The sequence below is a fragment of the Mytilus edulis genome, chromosome 2 (genome assembly GCF_963676685.1).
Source record: "Mytilus edulis chromosome 2, xbMytEdul2.2, whole genome shotgun sequence".
NCBI classification, from domain to species: domain Eukaryota; kingdom Metazoa; phylum Mollusca; class Bivalvia; order Mytilida; family Mytilidae; genus Mytilus; species Mytilus edulis.
The window spans coordinates 56,366,164-56,385,841 of NC_092345.1; the positions used below are offsets into that span (position 1 = coordinate 56,366,164).

The 19,678-nt window shown below is 31.4% G+C and overlaps 1 protein-coding gene and 1 long non-coding RNA gene across 2 annotated transcripts; both read left to right on the forward strand.

The window, feature by feature from the left end:
- The first annotated feature begins 1,404 nt into the window (after positions 1–1,404).
- Positions 1,405–10,174, forward strand: LOC139510924 (uncharacterized). Its single transcript, XM_071297476.1, has 7 exons — positions 1,405–1,496; positions 2,085–2,258; positions 5,703–5,771; positions 6,958–7,128; positions 8,179–8,298; positions 9,505–9,615; positions 10,161–10,174. The coding sequence occupies exons 1-7, from the start codon at positions 1,436–1,438 to the stop codon at positions 10,172–10,174; spliced, it is 720 nt and encodes a 239-aa protein (XP_071153577.1). The 5' UTR covers positions 1,405–1,435.
- A 49-nt stretch (positions 10,175–10,223) lies between these two features.
- Positions 10,224–13,397, forward strand: LOC139512472 (uncharacterized). The gene is made up of 2 exons (XR_011662269.1): positions 10,224–10,310; positions 13,137–13,397. It is a non-coding gene; the product is annotated as an uncharacterized lncRNA (long non-coding RNA).
- The last annotated feature ends 6,281 nt before the right edge of the window (positions 13,398–19,678 follow it).

Genomic DNA, 19,678 nt, shown 5'->3' on the forward strand with positions numbered 1-19,678 from the left:
TTTGTCAACATTGTCAAGTGTAATTTCTAATGTCTTGTCCAAGTACTTAATGTTATGCTATTACAATTCATTTTATCTAGCAAATATAAAGTAGCTGGGAAAAATAAATCAGACCGTTTTACTTCACTTACACATGAATCGTTTGCGTTCTTGATTGATTGATCAGCGGAAATAAACCAGTGTCAATAATCAAAAATTGTACTCGAAAAGGCTGTGAAATAATTCCGTTTCAACACTTCAAGACGTTACCAAATACTGAAGATCATATAAACCGTTTGTTTTGTATTTTTAATTAAAAAAATATAGTACAAATGTTGTTTTATATGCATACTACAATGGCCAAATTTACGTCATGCGAAGACAATTTTAAATGGAAGTGAACGTTCCATATTAGCGCATGATGGCCCCTGTATTGGCTCTGTTCGAAAAGCAATATCAACTCTTGATTTATATCGTCATCAGTATTCCCCATGCTGATGTATCCGTATAAGAGATGATTCGCTCGTATCATTTTAACAAAACAGTATATACCATGATAGACTTTAAGTATTGTTTCATAACTGAGCATATTTCAATAACAAATGTATTCAGCTCTTTTAACTGCTGTTAAAGACATTATAAGGGTGCAAATTGTGCATGTTTTTTCCCAAAAGTTTTATCAATGGACATTGCTAACCAATTTGAATCATTTTGTAACTGAATGACAAAGAAAAAAGTGTTACGAAGAAATAACAAAATTAAAAAAAATCTGCAGCAATTAGACAGTTTACATTAAAACTAACGGAATAGTGATTATCTAACTGAAAAATTGTTCAACGATAATAATATTGTCATGTTATACAGAAGGCATCGTCACTTTTGTAGTCAGTGCTTCGGTATTGACATAATTTATAACATATAAATACTTTTCTATATATATTCTCTGTTGATACCTTGTCAAATATATTGTTTGAGAAACTAATGTATCAACTCCGTCAGGCAAATCTATCCTTAGTGTAGATGATTTTTTTTTTATCTTTACTACCCCTTATGGTGTAAAAGCTCTTCACATATTTAGATACTTATACATCATTTTTTTTTTCAATATTCGGGTATAAAAGAGGGACGAAAGATACCAAAGGGACAGTCAAACTCATAAATCTAAAACAAACTGACAACGCAATGGCTAAAAATGAAAAAGACAAACAAACAACAGCACACATGACACAACATAGAAAACCGTTCAGAATGAGGGCAAATCCAGAAAAGCAATTAGAAGGCAAGAATATCAAGTGTTATTTTCCTATTTTTATTTTTTTTGGAATTCTCTTTTCAATTGAACCATCGCTTCCCCAGGAAGTGATATACTCAAGTGTATGTATTATTGTATTGGATAAATTTATTATTTGTATCCGTCCTGTTAATTGGAAATACTGAGTATTCATATTTTTTTTTAATGGCCTCTGTCAAGTTTATGTTAATTCTAATCGCTCTTTACTATTTTCAAGCTATTACAGGTAAGTGCATATTATTAATTTTCTAAAGGCATACAACTTTCTGCAATTAACTTGCAAATGACTACTTCCACATACAAATGCATTTCTGACTTGCAATTACATGGGTTTGGGCATTACCGATGAAGATAAATTCCGAAAGCGTTTTTCGTTTTGTTCACAGCTCAAGTTGACATTAAAGAAAGAATCATTGTCTATATAAGAAATTTTATTCTTGGTCGATGTAGTGTTGTCTTTTCCATCTGTCACAAGCATGTTGCCGAAAAAATCAGTCTGCATTTTCTCATATAAAAATTTTGAGTAAGGACATGGTTACATAAGTGTAATCCAGCACGGGTAAGTGAGGAGGGAAATCAAAAGCTACAACACTGAAATGTTCTGTCGTTATAGTATATCAATAAAAAAAACATGCAAACGTCACACGACGTCAAGTATATGGTCATTAACTTATCAAAATAGTATTCTTCAACTATTCAAGTTTGAAATAACATACTTATGAAAAATACTTTAGTTGAAGAATAATTCAAAACTTTGAGATTTAACAAAATTGATCATAACTTTGTTTTTTATTATTTATAATTTTTCATTTAGGTGGTGTTGAGACACCGTTGTCATGGGATGAAGCAAGACGCGAATGTAAGACAAAAAACAAAATATTGTCACCTTTGAAGTCAATCCAGCGAAATAAAGAAACTCATTTCAGGTCTATTCGATCAGTATGGACAGCAAATTATAATCTTAATTTAGGATGCAATATATCTACAGGTAAGGAAATAAACATTTATGTTGAAAAGGTACATAATCTCAAAAAACGTGTTCTAATATTTTATTTGCATTTGTAAATTATTACTGGCACAGTCTAGCCTATATTTGGAAATATCCATTTGACGTTGCTCGATACTTAAACATCCCGTCATTACATTTTGTGCAACAGTAAATTTTTGTATTCTTGTCCCTCGTTTTTGCTAATGTAGTTTGTCTATTTAGGTCTTTCCATTTTTCGTGGAAAGACCTTTTGTTTTTCTTCTGTTTTTTTTCTTCTTCTGCCGTCTGAGATGCTTTTTTGACATATCGAATGGATTTTTGGCCAATGATGTTGTACAGTAATGGGGATTTGAAAACTCACCCTATGTGACCGAACACTTATTCTTATGGGAGTTATCTCCACGCGTCCCCTTTTTCTTGTTATCGCCATATTGTTTGTCTACTTTTAAGAATGATTTGGTTAATTTTGACTTGAGTGATCAGAAGACATCTTATTGATGTCAATTCACATATAATCCTGCTGGTCACGTTATTACCGGTGACCTCAACATTGTTAATAACACTTCTCTACGAAATGTGGTATAGAAAGGTCCGTATTATCGTGACCCTAAATCCATCAATTGGAAATACAACTTTAAAATCTTGATGGTTTCAGTTGAGGACTATGCCAGGCAATGGGCTAAGCGCGAGACGGAAGACATAGACATTCTTTCCGAATGGATTAAGGCAGTGAGGTCGTTAATACAAACCAGAATTAAGAAACTGAATTGGTCTATCAATGCCCATGCTACGTCAATCTTTAAAGACCCAAATGTTGCAAAACACCTATCCTACCTCAATGACAAATATGTTGTTGCCCCGCAGATAAAGCCCCAAACAACATCGTTTTTGTGTGTAAAACTCATTACATTAACTGCTTGATAAACGAATTAGGTATTGACAATTCACTTGGAAACTCAACATATACCCTCACGACACTTACCAAAGAGGAAATCCTGGATAATCATAGGTCTGTTCTGTGTTCCTTTGGGATTTTAACCAAAGATGAAGAACTGTATTGGATACCTAAACTACATAAGTGTCCTTACAAACAACGGTATATTGCTGGGTCTTCCAAGTGCTCCACGAAACCTCTTTCTAAATTATCAACATCCATTTTATCAGCAATCAAAGACGGGCTTCAAAGTTATTGTAAAACTGCCTATTCTAGGGGGCGTGAATCAGATGTGGATACTTAAAAATTCCAAAGATCCTTTAGAGTACATACAATTTAACTCTCTTTCATCTTGTAACAGTATTAAAACATTTAACTTTTCTACTCTTTACACTAGTATTCCACATTCCAAACTAAGAGAAAAATTGAAAGAGTTGGTATTTCTTTGCTTTATAAAAAAGAATGGCCAACGTAGATACAAGTATCTTGTCTTATGGAGGGATAAATCCTACTTTACCATTCTGATTCAAACAAAACGTTCTCTAAAACTGATATTATCAAGATGCTTGATTTCTTGATAGACAACATATTTGTTACGTTCGGAGGACGTGTTTTTCAACAGACTGTCGGCATGCCAATGGGAACAAACTGTGCCCCTCTACTTGCCGACTTGTTTCTTTATTATTATGAGGCTGACTTCATGCAGGAACTTCTTAGGAAGAAAGATAAGAAGTTAGCAATATCCTTTAACTCTACTTTCCGCTATATAGATGATGTTCTTTCACTAAATAATTCTAAATTTGGTGACTATGTGGAACGCATCTATCCAATCGAGCTAGAGATAAAGGATACCACAGTTAAGTCGGCCTCATATCTTGACTTACATCTAGAAATTGACAATGAGGGTTCGTGTTGTTTATTCTTTAGTTTTCTATTTTGTGTCATGTGTGCTGTTTTTTGTTTGTCTTTTTCATTTTTAGCCATGGCGTTGTCAGTTTGTTTTAGATTTATGAGTTTGACTGTCCCTTTGTATCTTTCGTCCCTCTTTTATTGGAGTTATTTGCCTTTGAAAATTTACGATAGTCGATTTGTTGGATACATTTCTACGTTATAAGTCGTAGAGGCGTACAGTCTTTTGATATGAAGTCCTTGGTCCCTTTGAAGGAAATTGAGGTCAAAGTCAAAGGACAAGGTCATGTAATAAATTTTGAATTTTGCTTGTTATCGTTATTCCAAAGAAACTGTGACAGTAAATGATATGATGTCTGTGCCAAATAACTGTTTACAAAAAGGCTCAACTTCAACTTATTTAAGTCGAAGAGTTTTGGTTAACCCTTATAGAAGTTTTTTCCCCTTTTGTATTTTAAATCAGTATTTCTCCACAACCATACAAGTGATTGACTTGGGGTCTTTTGATTCGAGTTCACTGATCTATGACCTTGTAATTGAGATCAAGGTCGAAGGTCAAGGTCATGTTATCAATTTACTTTTGCTTGTTATCCTTATTCAAAAGAAACTGTTTCAGTAAATTATATGATGTGTTTGCCAAATAACTGTTTACAATAAGACGCAACTTCAACCTATTTAAGACGAAGAGTTTTGGTTAATCTTTATAGAAGTTTTCGCCCCTTATGTATTTGTAATCAGTATTTCTCCACAACCATACAAGTGATTGACCTGGGATCTTTTGATTTGAGATCACTGACAAATGACCTCAAAATTGATGTCAAGGTCAAAAGTAAATTGGACGTTCTAGATATTGACCTTTGCTAAAAAAAATTCTAGTTCATTATTAAACAATTAAAGTCTTCTGCTTAAACCTATTAAATTAATTTTTTTATATCAGTTTGATTTACCACATTACATCAACACGGAGTGACATTTTCTTACATCGTTTTTTAAATTTCATTCTTATTATCGAGGTGGAAAGACCTTTAATTGTTCTCTGAAAAATTGGTTTTTAATTCCCTTTTTTTCTTTGTTGACATATTTGTTTGTTTTAATAAGGATTAAAGTTATTGCACAATGGTGCTTGCTATATCGCTATTTTAGACATTTACCTTTTACATTTATTTGTTTTGTTCGCACATCGTTGTCAATACAATGGAATTTGATTCGACTGTTACGAGTGAGAAGTTTAAATAACTATACACCAGGTTTAATCCACAATGTTCTACCTACAAAAACAAGTACTAAGTAAGTAATATAACAGTTGATGAATTTGAGCATTTGATTTTGCCATTTGATTAGGGGTTTTCCGTATTGAATTTTATTCAAAGTTAGGCACTTTTGTTATGATTACACTTTAGAACATTTCTTATCAACTGATAAATACCTTTGACGGTTTGGGTTCTAAAACAGTACGTACAATAATTATCATGCTCTGAGTTTTTATTTTCTCCGTTTACTTGTCAACATTAAATGTCTTTTTACCTTTAAAATGGTATTTGCTAAATTACAATTTATGCACAATTTCTGTTTTCAATAGCTAATTTTTTCCTTTATAACAGGTTTCTGTGAAAGTTTATACATTGAGCAAATTCCGAAGAGCGAACATTATGAAGGGTTGTGTAAGAATGGTTGGTATATATTCAAATAGGATATACATTTGATGTAGAATAGAACATAAAGCGTGTTTCATAAAATATGTTTAATTAGGTTATTTTTGCAAGTCGATATATACACTTGAATATCTTATTTCCGTCTAAATAATTACACTCCAAATTAAATTAATTTTGATGCAATTTTATTTTTTTGCTACGTACCTTGCCTTCACATTTGAAAGCACAAATGACCCAACTAATAATCTAGGATATCTTTGCTGAGTCATTTGGTGTGTTTTGCAACGACCAAATGGTGCCCCCTCTGTTGGACGTTTCCGTTCCCGATAATATCACAATCCCAGTAGTTACATGTATGACTTCTGTGTTGACGTGAAACACCATCGATACAATAATTGTCTGTAATTTGACTGATTATAGAATGAATATAGTTATCAAAGGTACCAGGATTATAATTAAGTACGCCAGACGCGCGTTTTGTCTACATAAGACTCATCAGTGACGCTCATATCAAAATATTTATAAAGCCAAACTAGTACAAAGTTGAAGAGCATTGAAAATCCAAAATTCCAAAAAGTTGTGCCAAATACCGCTAAGGTAATCTATGCCTGGGAAAAGAAAATCCTTAGTTTTTCGAAAAATTCAAAGTTTTGTAAACAGGAAATTTATAAAAATGACCACATTATTGATATTCATGTCAACACCGAAGTGTTGACTACTGGGGCTGGTGATATTCTCGGGGACGAAACGTTCACCAGCAGTGGCATCGACCCAGTGGTGTAAATAGTTATCAAAGGTACCAGGATTATAATTAAATTCGCCAGACGCGCGTTTCGTCTACATAAGACTCATTTGTGACGCTCATATCAAAATATGAAGTTATTTGAAACAATCAGATTTACCCTTCGGCATAACATATGTATTTGGTGAACTTTTTTTCGCAATTTTGTTTTTAGTATTTTTAGTATTTGTGTTATAAATGGCCATCATTATTAGTTATAATCCATTATTTTGTTTATTATTCTGCCAACATAAACCCGACGTCAATTAAAATTTCGCTCATTTCCCAAAACAAACCTTGCATCCACACTTATTTAATTCATTGCCACAGTCATGAAGCAAACATAGAAAGAAATCTAACAGATATACACATCAAAACTTGGTATGAACATATATTCATTCATGGACTATACTTTTTTAACAGATTTCCTAGTCACCGGAACTTCAAAACATTTTCAAATTGGATCCAACAATACCCTTAAAGGAACATGCAAAAGGGGTATTCCTGTTGACTTATTAAATATGACGGAACTTGGTCACGCAATCAAAGAAATGGAAGTCAATACAAACTACTGGATTAATTCTACGAATATTGGTACGTATACATTTTTAGGTCATCTGGCCCACAGGGCCAAGCGAGCTTTTCTCATCACTTGGCGTCAGTCGTCCTTAGTCGTTAACTTTTACAAAAATCTTCTCCTCTGAAACTACTGAGCCAAATTTAACCAAACTTTGTCACTGGTTACAATCATCATTGGGGTATCTAGTATAAAAAAAAATGTGTCTAGTGACCCGGCCAAGCAACCAAGATGGCCGCCATGGCTTACAATAGAACATAGGGGTAAAATACTAAAGCATTAGGGCAAATCTGAACAGGTATTAAATTGTTTATCAAGTCAATATCTATCTGCCCTGAAATTTTCAGATGAATTGGACAACCGGTTGTTGGGTTGCTGTCCCCCAATTGGTAATTTTTACAGACATTTTGCCGTTTTTGGTTATCATCTTGAATACTATTATAAAGATAAACTGTAAACAGCAATAATGTTCAACAAAGTAAGATCTACAAATAAGTAACATGACCAAAATGGTCAGTTGACCCCTTAAGGAGTTATTGCCCTTTATAGTCAATTTTTAACAATTTTCAATAATTTTTAAAAAAATTAAAATTTTTAAAATAATCTCCTCTGTTACTAATGCGCAAAGTTCATTATAGATAGAGATAATTGTAAGTAGCAATAGCGTACAGTTATTTGTGAGAACTTCAAACACATCACCATCACCAAACATAATTTTGTCATGAATCCATCTGTGTCCTTTGTTTAATATGCACATAGACCAAGGTGAGCGACACAGGCTCTTAAGAGCCTCTAGTTATTGTTGACGTATACAAGAGTATCCGATCTATTCTTTGAAATTTATTATCAGTGGTGTTGGATTTGATACAAGATTATTAGTATAACGGACGTCCATTGTCACTAATTATAGCTGATAAATAATTTACCAGATGTGTTCGTGATGGTTATAAAAGTTAACCCTTACATTTTATGAGGAAAAAAATATTTGTTACTTTCAAATTTACTTTTGAATAACGGTTTACTACTGTTGCCTTTGTAGTAACCCTTTGCGTATTTTTGTTTCTTAGCTCCTGACAGCTTTGTTCGACACTGTATGCTTTACACCAGATACCGAAATAGAACGGGAAATTATGAACACCTGACAAAAACTGATTGTAGAGAAAAGTATCCATTTATGTGTTCAGAAGGTATTTATCTTATAATCCTAAAAAAACCATTTGATATATATACATCTAGAAAGACCTAACTTTACTTGTATTGTCGTTTTATCATCCACAAAAGACATTTATCTTCAAAAATATTCATATATATAGATAGAAGTTGTCCCATACCAATGTTGACAACCGTAATGATTATGTTTTTATAAAATACCGGATCATGTACATTTAATACGTTTCTCATCGGCTACTATCGATGCGAGGATTTTACGCTCGCTAAGTCTGTCAGAGGCCTTCCAGTAGGGATCAAAATAATCGCTTGTGTCACATTTCGATACTTAAAATGAAACTTTTTTACAGTATGATTTAAAAAGAAATGTGTTTTAAACATTATTTTTATTATCACACAAAATGCTTAAATTAACAATAAATATGCCGATTTAATATCATTAAATTATAGAAAAAATGTCGATTTTTATGCTGTGTGATGATTAGTTATAATGGATTTGTTCAAAAATGAATATTTTTCAACAAGATGAAAGATACAACGAACCAGTACAAGTTTTAGAAAACGACAATTGTATTAAATTCCTTTAAGTCCAAAAAGGTTACTTTATTATTGCTTACACATTCATTACTACCTATGCAGCCTGTTAGGAATTCAAATTTAACGACATAATTACGACATGATATCATGATGCGTTCCAATTGGGGCATGAAAATTAATACCAATCCTGGATTTCTTGCATCGTTTCGTTTGTGGTGTGAATTGTGATGCTCATTATTTAGTTTTATATGTCGTGTTTTGAAAACTTTTGTTTTGTTTTTCACTTACGTGTTATATTAATTAGAAGGGTGTCTTCGAATTGTGTATGTTTTATATATCCACTCGATATAGTATCTTTGACGTTTTTTTTCCAAAAAACCATTCACCTGATTTTTTATAACTATTTTATCATCTGAAAGTAGCCAAAGTCTCCTTAGCAAGAAAATTAATGTCAACATAGTTAATAGTTGTTGTCAAATTTGAATCGGTTGCGAAATTCGAAACACGACTAAAATGTAAAAGATTTTTATCACATTTTATTTTTAGTTAAAAGTTTCTCAGTTTTTTGTTTTTCTCATTTAAGAAAATCGAATATTTATTTTAACGAGCATGATATATCCGCCAATAATGGTTAACATTGCCGTAAGGAATCTTGTAAAATTACTAAGAAAAATATTCGACCTTTTCAGGTGATAGTTATGGCACAGTTATTTCTAAAATATCATTTCTAAATAATGTTGACTTTACAACACAGGCAGTGTTGAAAACAAATCAGTCTGAAGTCAACTCTTCCGAAAAAGGTAAGTTCAAGATAACAAAGCTGATTTTGATAAAATATGTTTTTCTTAACTGTAGTGTATCTATTGTTTGACTTCTCTGAAAAAATATATAATTTATGCATTCAACCAAAGAACAACCAAATAAATATAGTGTATTTTAAATTCAAAAATAGAAGAATTTGTGATTTGTTGAATACGTAGCGCATTATGTAAAAGTGAGTAAATCTGATGGTGACAAAAATTATTAAAAATCATATATAAAAGAGGGACGAAAGATACCAAAGGGACAGTCAAACTCATAAATCTAAAACAAACTGACAACGCCATGGCTGAAAATGAAAAAGACAAACAGAAAAACAATAGTACACATGCCACAACATAGAAAACTAAAGAATAAACAACACGAACCCCACCAAAAACTAGGGGTGATCTCAGGTGCTCCGGAAGGGTAAGCAGATCCTGCTCCACATGTGGCACCCGTCGTGTTGCTTCTATAATTTACGAATCGAAACTTGGAAAATGTTTATAATTGAAAACATTTTTCTAATCAATTTTTATTGAAAAAGTACTTGGACTATAATTGATATACACTATTTTATACAAACCTTGTATCATTTGTTATACGTTGAATTTCAAGGAGGATTTAAAGGGACAGTAACTGCTATTATATTGACAGTAGGCATGCTGTTCCTTGGACTAGTTGTGATCCTAGTGATGTAAGATATTTTACATATTTTAAAGTAAAATTAATATTGTGTATACTATTGGTATGGAATTAGATTTAAAGTAGAAAAACACACTTATAAGTGTAACGTGACGGTACCCAAATTGCACCTATTTTGACAGTTTTTTCATCTACATTTTTTTTATGATAAATATTAAAATGTCCATTCTGTGTTTATTTTGTAGCCGTATCCTTCTTTATTATAAAGGTTCAACAATTTGACTTTTATTCCATATGGAATCAAAGAAAAATTGGTCTAAACTGACCTCCAAACCATCAATGATTCTGAAATGAGGAGTACCCAAATTGCATCCATGCTTAAATTCACATCGTCAAAAGTATAATAACAGAGCTTTTGTTTAATTTCTTCAAATATTTTGAACAATTGGAAATTAGTCCATGCTTACTCTTTATTATTTTTTAAATGGATACTTGTAACATATTGTATTTGCTCATTTTTAAAAGATGACGTTTTGATGACGTCGCATGCGACTTTCCAGTACATTTTGCTTTTTCAGTAAATACTTCATCTGTTGATAAATACTGTGAACGTTTTGTGCATATATAAATAGTTTTACCTATGTTGAAAGATGTGCTTAGAATCAAATCATAAAAATACAAATTGTTTAGTCTCTAGGAAATCTTATAAGGTTTTCGCTGCTAGTTTTGCTAAATAGGTGCAATTTGGGTACTCGGTGCAATTTGGGTACCGTTACGTTACATACACATCGCTACATTTAGATATAGATGATTATTAGATATATTTCAAGTATCCGTACAAAAAGTGAAAAATATGTAATTGAAAACAATCTGAAGCTATAATATCTAAGCTAGGTATGATATACAGAATTCGTTTCAACCTTCATGCATGCACGTTAACCATCATACGATTTTAAAGTAAAAAAAGTACATTAAAGTGTAGAATTCTCTCAACAGTAATTAACCAATGTTCAATTATCTTTAAACAATTTTAAACTAAAAGAATCACCGAGATTGCACGAATTTTCGCAGCCACAATAATATTATCACAACCAAACGATAAGAAGATGTGGTATGATTACCAATGCGACAACTCTCAACAAAAGACCAAGTGATGTAGAAGCTATCATTATTTATTATATCCTATTACAGTTATAGACAATTGGAGTCTACAACACTGTTCAAACACTGTTTAAATGGTAACTATTATAAAAGTGAGAAAATGAGACAATGTAACTAAAAACCATTGAAATACCAAGGATCTTAAGCGTAAACTAAATTCATTATTTTTCTCTCGTTAATAAGCTGTAATAGTAAACGAGTAAAGATTACGATTAAGCTTAAGCCTACAATAACTAGTATCTCGTTTATCATCAACTAAAATCCGTAAAAAAGGTACGATAAGAAAATATGATCAAACAGGTCAGATTTATATATTATTCTTTGTTTCAATTTCACAGGTATTTTAAAGAGGACAATATTCCTCGAAAAAAAACAGGATTATATGAGTAATGACAATAAAATTGTATCTAAAATTGATATAAAACATTTTACTGGATGCTTATTCTTAACTTCGTGAATTTTGTTTTTCCTTTTCTTGAAAAAGATCTCTCACTATTATGTCATACTAGAAGATTATAAAGTATTAAAATTTTCTAGATTTTATTATTTTGTATATCGTTACCGTCGAATAAATAATAAATAACAGCACGTATAAGTCTTATAGACTTCCCTATACATAAAATGGCTTTAAATAATCAGTGTGGATAATCATTTATTTTTTCAAAACTGTCTGTTTGTTATAAAAGAAACTTAATTTTCGAACATGGATGTTACACTATTGTTTCATGTTAAACTGAAGGTTGATACCTATCAAAACGTTTAAACCCGCTGAATTTGTTTGCACCTGTCATAAATCAGAAACCTGATGTTCGGTGGTTGTCTTTTGTTGATGTGGTTCATAAGCGTTTTTTGTTTCTCGTTAATTTATATAAATTAGACTGTTGGTTTTCCCGTTTGAAAGGTTTAACACTAGTAAATTGGGACCCTTATAGTTTTCTGTTCGGTGTGAGCCAAGGCTCAGTGTTGAATACCGTTCTTTGACCTATAATGGTTTACTTTTACAAATTGTGACTTGGATGGAGATTTGTCTCATCGGCACTCATACCACATCTTCTGATATCTATATATGAAGTATGATAAATGGAAGAGGTCATAGTTGTATGCTTTTACTTTATTTTGTGTTTTGAACAAAGAGTAAAAAAATATACTGTGAGTTCATTTATTTTTGTTGGTACCAATTTTCTTTTAATGCCGAAAACTTGTCTTTTCGTGGATATTTGATTCGTGGTTTTGCTAAATGTTGCATACAATCTGAAAGACCTGTTAGATAATATTGACACTCGGACTTAGTTCTTGGTCAATATAGTCTAGAGAAACTAAAGAAATTAAAGGAAATAAATAATCAACATATACAAGATAAAAACAATGATTTTTGTCACGAATTCAATTCTAGACTTCAATGTTAGAGGGTGTTCTTTTCCTTAATTGAATGTGCACATAAACTAAGGTGAGCGCCACATGCTCCTAAAGAGCCTCTAGTTTCTTCATATCAGTAATAATCTCATTATTTTGACAAAGGACAAAACAAAAATCGAAACGTTAATTGAACCTTTAATATTGCTTTATACGAACCAACCGACTTTATAGCTATTTTTAACAGATTTCGGGAGAAGGTGTCAATTTCTATTTACATATAATATATTGAAATTATCTTGCGTCCGTGCTTACTTTAATTTACTCATCGGTAACGCAAAACGATTAAAACTGTCTTTTTCAGTTATAGGAAGAAACTGTCATTTTTTAATTAGAAAGAAATACAGCAGTTAACTTCACAGCTTGGAAAGTGGTATCAACGACACATCGTATTTACATTAATGTGAGAGAAAAAAAAACGAGCAGAAATACTTGTTCCATTGTATTTTGGATGATGGATATGTTTGAGTTTTGCATGATAATCTTAAATTTCTATCCAGTAAAACAAGTTGACTTTGTTAAAGTTTAATGATTTGTTTTGCACTAAATAAAAGTCTCCATCTTGTCATATTGTTTATTGTTCAACGCCTGTAACGAGTCAATGTTATTATTACACCGTACATTAAAGCCAATGAAGCTGAAAACACTTTCATTAGAACAGGATAAATAAAGCACCAAACATTATATGCAAACAAAACTGTATCTTCTTCAACAAAATAACACCGAACATTAATGTTAGAGTCAATTTAGTATTGGAAATGCCCAGTAATAGCTATAAGACAAAAAACGATGAGGGCAACTATTCTAAACATCAAATTCTGGGAATTTCTAATTTATTGATCTTGCAACTGAATTCGTAAAATTCAAAGAGGAGTAAACGTGATTAAGTAATGACTTAAAACAAAGGTCCTTTAAACTATGTGCCCCTTCTAAGTCGTAGAATTTTTTTCTTAGTATGTTCCGAATTAATTGTTAATAAATTCTCTCTCAAATGATAAAAGCAAATTTATGTATAATTTTTAACAATATATTTCACATTTATTATATATTGGTTTCACAAAGTTAATTGATTGAATTGAATAGATTCTAGCTATTTGATTTCTTTTGTGTAACATTACGTACAGTGGCAAATATTGAATTTAAGAATCTTTTCAAAAGAAACTGAATGATGACTCGATAAACATTGTAACAGTCAAATTTGCAGAAAATATGTTTCAGGTTGTAAAGAAAAATGCAATATTATTATAAAACCTCCCATAGAAGAAGTAGTCAGGTGAAAAGTAACTATTGAAAATACATATACATATGTACTTGCATACACATGCATTTAAAGAATGCAATATCTCAATGTATTAAAACTTTCTCCGTTTAGTACTAGTTTCAAACAATAAATGTTTAAACATCGCAAGTATATAAAATTACATCCCATCTCCTTTGTTCTAACAGGGGTGATCTGAGCCGGATCACCCTAGTTTAAGTTTCTTTGTTATGCATGCTTTCCTTTGTTCTGTAACATTTTGGCGGGAATGTCAAATCCAGTATAAAACTTATAATTAACTATACTAAGAAGACTATCTATCAAAATTCACGTAGAAAAAATCCAGTGTATATGCTGGGATTCGAACTCAAGACCTTTAGCATATCAAGCCACGACACATACCACTTCACCAGGACGACTGGATACGAACTATCAGAAATTTAACATACTTAAAGGAAGCAAGATATTTTTTATAACTGGGGCGAGTTGGCAGACATTTACTCAGAAACCCTTTTCGTTAAATAAATGAGTTGTCAGACTGATTGTTCAATTTGATTTTACACTTTTTTAAAGTTTGGCGATTCGGTTAAGAGAGTGGGGCGTTTTTTTCATAAAGTGGCGACATAGTGTAGGCCGATTGGCCAGTGGGGCGAGTTGACATTGTTTGATATCTACTCGTCGTGTTAGGGGGTTATAAAGGGTATATATCATATAGTAATATATAACGTATATTATGATGGTTGTGTGGCGTTCTAAACTAGATTTTATGAATTGTAAATGGTTTTTCGTCTAATCTAAAACAGCTGGGATGTAAAATAGTTATCCCATTCGGACTTGGTGTGTCAGTGTAAGATCACCCTCTGGCCTCCGGCCATCGGGACGATCTTACACTGACACACCGCGTCTTTATGGGATAACTATTAATGCATGTTTAATTTACTCTTTTTAAACAATTCAGTTGCATGATAAATAAAAGCCGAATTTCATGTTAAAAATAATTGACTTCGTCGTTTAATTTCTTATATATTTTACTGGTCATTTTCTCCACAAATTACCCAATCATTAAATTGCGGTATCGTGTTGATGAATAAGATACACAGAAAACATAGAAATCGAAATACAAAGAAGAAACAAATTCAAAAGTTAGCAATGACTTCTTCCGGCTGTTGTATACTCCGTTGTCCTCAAATACAGTTTCTAGCTATTTGATTTCTTTTATGTAAGTAACAATGTATCTTTTCTTTCAAAATATTTCAATACAGATTTTAATAATCACGCTTTTGGTATCAATTAAAAATCTTTTTTCTTTATAATGTCAATGTAGGACTATTTCCTGATTTAAAAAAAATGTTTCCATACTCACTTAGCCATCAGTTTACAAAGACGGTAATCAGAACAGTGCAAAATATTACATTTTATAATTAAAAAGAGTTTGAAATATTAAAAAAAATAATTAAACAAAGGTCTTCGCATTCAGTCGGAAACTCATTTATTACCCAATGCCCCGTCCCTACTACATCCTTTAATGTCGACTATATTTGGATATTTCTAAATAAAAAAGATTAAACTCTCTCTCTCTTAAATGGTGAATAGTAGCACTTTGCATAAATTGAAATGATATATTACACATTAATAACTTGGAGCTATCCACAAGGTTAAATGAATGAATGATTAAATCACGTACAGTGGCAACTATTACATTTTATAATAGCTTCAAAAGAAACTGAATGATGACTGGCTGCTACACATCGTAACGGTTGATCTACAGGAAGCATGTTTCAGGTTGTAAACTAATATGCAAACTTGATATAAAACCTCCCACAGAAGAAGTAGTCAGGTGAAAAGTAACTATTGAAAATACATATACATATGTACTTGCAAACACATGCATTTAAAGAATGCAATATCTCAATATTATAAAAAAATTTCTCCGTTTAGTATATATACTAGGATAAAAAAAAAAAAAAAAAAAAAAAAAAAAACCTGTTGGAATATTGCAAGAAAAAAATGAATGTTCAATATATTCTTTTCAAGAATTGAATTGCATGATCAATAACTGAAGAAATTCCCAGAATTTGATGTTTAGAATAGTTGCCCTCATCGTTTAGTATCTGATATTTGTTACTGAGCTTTTTTCAGCAGCGGCGATTTCCTACAAAAAAGACTGAAGTATTTATTTCGTTGTTTTTTTGTTGAAGAAGATATCGAATAAAGAGAACAGTCAAAATACATACACGAAAATAAATCAACTGTCACCTCTTCCGGTTGTTGCCAACTCCGTTGTCTCAAATATAGTTCCTCACTGTTTAAATTCGTTTGTGTAAATAACAATATATCCTTTCGTTCAAAATATTTCGAGACAGATTAAAAATTTCACTCTTTTGGTATAACTGTCTAAGAAATAAATCGGCTATCGTTTTTTGATAATGTCAATGTGGGACTATTTTCTGATTTTTTAAAAAGTGTTTCCATGGTCACCTAGCCATCATTTTACATACACGGTAATCAATAATGATAAAAACTGAAACTATCAGTTCTTCTCCATAGTTCTAAAGATGTGATGTATATGCAAATGACTAATAAACTTTACAATGTCTTCATCGGGACCCGCGGATCTGAATCGTACATATCCTTGTTTGGAGAGACAACACTGTTTATGCATTTTCTCCACTTAAACGTTCATTGTAACACAATTGTAAAATATCGATAACAATTGTCAGTTCCCAAGTTAATATTTTTTCGATTGTAAACAAATCGGTAAAATAATGACTGATAGTGCGATACGTCTCAAGAAATTTTGCCATTTTTAGAGTAATGAAAACACCTTTCTTCATGCAAAAATGATTTTTTTTTATATATTCAGTAAGCGGTGGAATGTTGAATGACGAGTTAACGTGTTTAAAACTTTTGAATAGTTCTACATAACGTAATGACATTAAACAAATGCCCTAGCATTTAGTTGCAAACTCATTTATAGCCCTTTCACCCCATCCACACTACGTCCTTTAATGTAGTCTAGCATTGGATATTTCTAAATAAAAAAAGATTCAACTCTCTGTCTCAAATGATGAATAGTAACACTTTGCATAAATATCTATGATATATTGCACGTTGATAAGATAGAGCCATTCATAAGGTTAATCGAATGAATGATCAAATCACGTGCAGTGGCAAATATTACATTTTATAATAGATTCAAAAGAAACTGAGTAATGACTAGCTGCTACACATCGTAACGGTTGAATCTACAGGAAGCATGTTTCAGGATGTAAACTAAAATGCAACCTTGATATTAAATCTCCGATAGAAGAAGTAGTCAGGTGAAAAGTAACTATTGAAAATACATATACATATGTACTTGCATACACATGCATTTAAAGAATGCAATATCTCAATAGTATAAAACTTTTTCTCCATTGAGTACTAAGATAAAATAAACTGTTGGAAAATTGCAAGTACAAAAAAATGCATGCTCGATATATTCTTTTCAAGATTTGAATTGCATGATCAATAACTGAAGAAATTCCCAGAAGTTGATATTTAGAATAGTTGCCCTCAACGTTTAGTATCTGATATTTGTTACTGAGCTTTTTTCAGCAGTGGCGATTTCCTGCAAAATAGACTCAAGTATTCATATTCGTTGTTATTTTGTTGAAGAAGAAATACAGAAAAGAAACAAAGTCAAAATACAAAGACGAAAAAAAATCAACTATCACCTCTTCTGGCTGTTTCAAAATCCGTTGTCCAATCCGTTGTCCTCAAATACAGTTCCTTGCTATTTGATTTCGTTTGTGTAAATAACAATATATCTTTTCGTTCAAAATATTTCAATACAGATTTAAAAATTCACGCTTTTGATATAACTGTCTAAAATGAAACAAAAATCTTTTCTTGATAATATCAATGTAGGACTATTTCCTGATTCTTTATAACGTGTTTCCATGGTCACCTAGCCATAATTTTACATAGACTGTAAACATTTATGATAAAAACTGAAACTATCAGTTCTTCTTCGTAGTTCTTAAAATATGATATATATGCAAATGAGTAACAGAATTTACAATGTCTTCATGATTCGTACATAATCTTGTTTTGGGAGTCAACACTTTTTACGCTTTTTCTAAACAAAAACGTCCACTGTAACACAATGTTGAAAAAACTATTACAATTGTCAGTTATAAATTTAATATTTTTTTTAGTTTCTAAACAAATCAGAATAAAAAATGGCTGGCAAGGCAATAACTATTAAGCCATTTTGTCATTTTAAGGGTATTGGAAACAGTAAATTAGTCCTGGTATCTATGATGAGTTCATTATTTATGCAAACATGTATTTTTATATATCCAGAATGCAGTGGTAAAGTTAAAAGACGACTTTACTAGTTGAATTTTTCAAAATAGTCTTAAATAACGTAATGAGTTGACGAAAAGGTCTTTACATTTATATACAGTTGTCAACTAATTTATAGTCCTTCCTACAACGTCCTTTAAAGTCGGATATGTTTGGTCGTTTTGAAAAAAATATTCAATAACTTCACTTAAATGATAAAAAAAGTATTGCATATTGATAACATGTATGTTTCTACAAGGTTAAATGAATGTTTAAATAGTCTTACATAACATTACCTCGCATGTAGTTGCAAACTCATTTATAGCCCTCTCCCCAACCCCTACTACATGTACGTCCTTTGATATCGTCTATCTTTGGATATTTCTAAAAAATAAAAAAAAAACTCTCTCGCAAATGATATATAGTAACATTTTACATAAACTTAAATGATATATATTGCACATTGATAACATGGAGCCATCCACAAGGTTAAATGAATGATGATAAAATCAGTGGCAAATATTACATTGCATAACATGTTCAAAGGAAACTGTATGATTACTGGATAAACATCGTAACTGTAAATCTGTAAAAAAGTGTGTGTCAGGTTGTAAACAAAATGCAATCTCGATAAAAAAAACTCTCATAGAAGAAGTCAGACGAAAATTAGGTGAAACAACGCAATTTGAATATTACGTTTCTGCTGTGTCACGTTCTACCTACGTAGTGTGGACTGCATGAACTTCATGTGATTCATATGTTAAAATCAAGTTGGAAAAACTGTATGTGTATGAGAAAAGTAAAAATGTTCCTTCAAATTACAAAAAAAGAATGTTACTATAACTCGTAATTTTGTAGTTTTCGTAAACTGGAAAACAAATTTAATTCAAATTAAAATGTATAATTATTTTGATAAGACTTGGATTATATCAAAGTAACTGAAATACTATTGGATAAAGTGACATTTGTGTCCCATTTTCCAACATTAGAACCTTTTGTATACAGTGACTTTTCTTTCCTAACTTGTTTGTTTTTTTTGGCGAATGAAAATCGCAAAAGCAAATTATTTTTGAAAAATATATATAAGGACAGCACTATTTATTTCGTCTATATATCGTATCATGCCACAATACATGTGCCCCTTCTGAAACTAAATCTCCAAATATTGTATGAACCAGAAACAAATAATAATGTTAGTTAATTTCATTTATAGCTGAAATTGGAAATTCCAATACCAAAAACTTTCAGCAAATTATGTT

Excerpts from the sequence above, each read along its gene's own strand:
- LOC139510924 (XM_071297476.1), top strand. The coding sequence starts at position 1,436 with ATGGCCTCTGTCAAGTTTATGTTAATTCTAATCGCTCTTTACTATTTT. Across the intron at positions 5,772-6,957 it reads TGAAGGGTTGTGTAAGAATG|ATTTCCTAGTCACCGGAACT; the intron begins GTTGGTATATAT and ends CTTTTTTAACAG. Across the intron at positions 7,129-8,178 it reads GATTAATTCTACGAATATTG|CTCCTGACAGCTTTGTTCGA; the intron begins GTACGTATACAT and ends TTTGTTTCTTAG.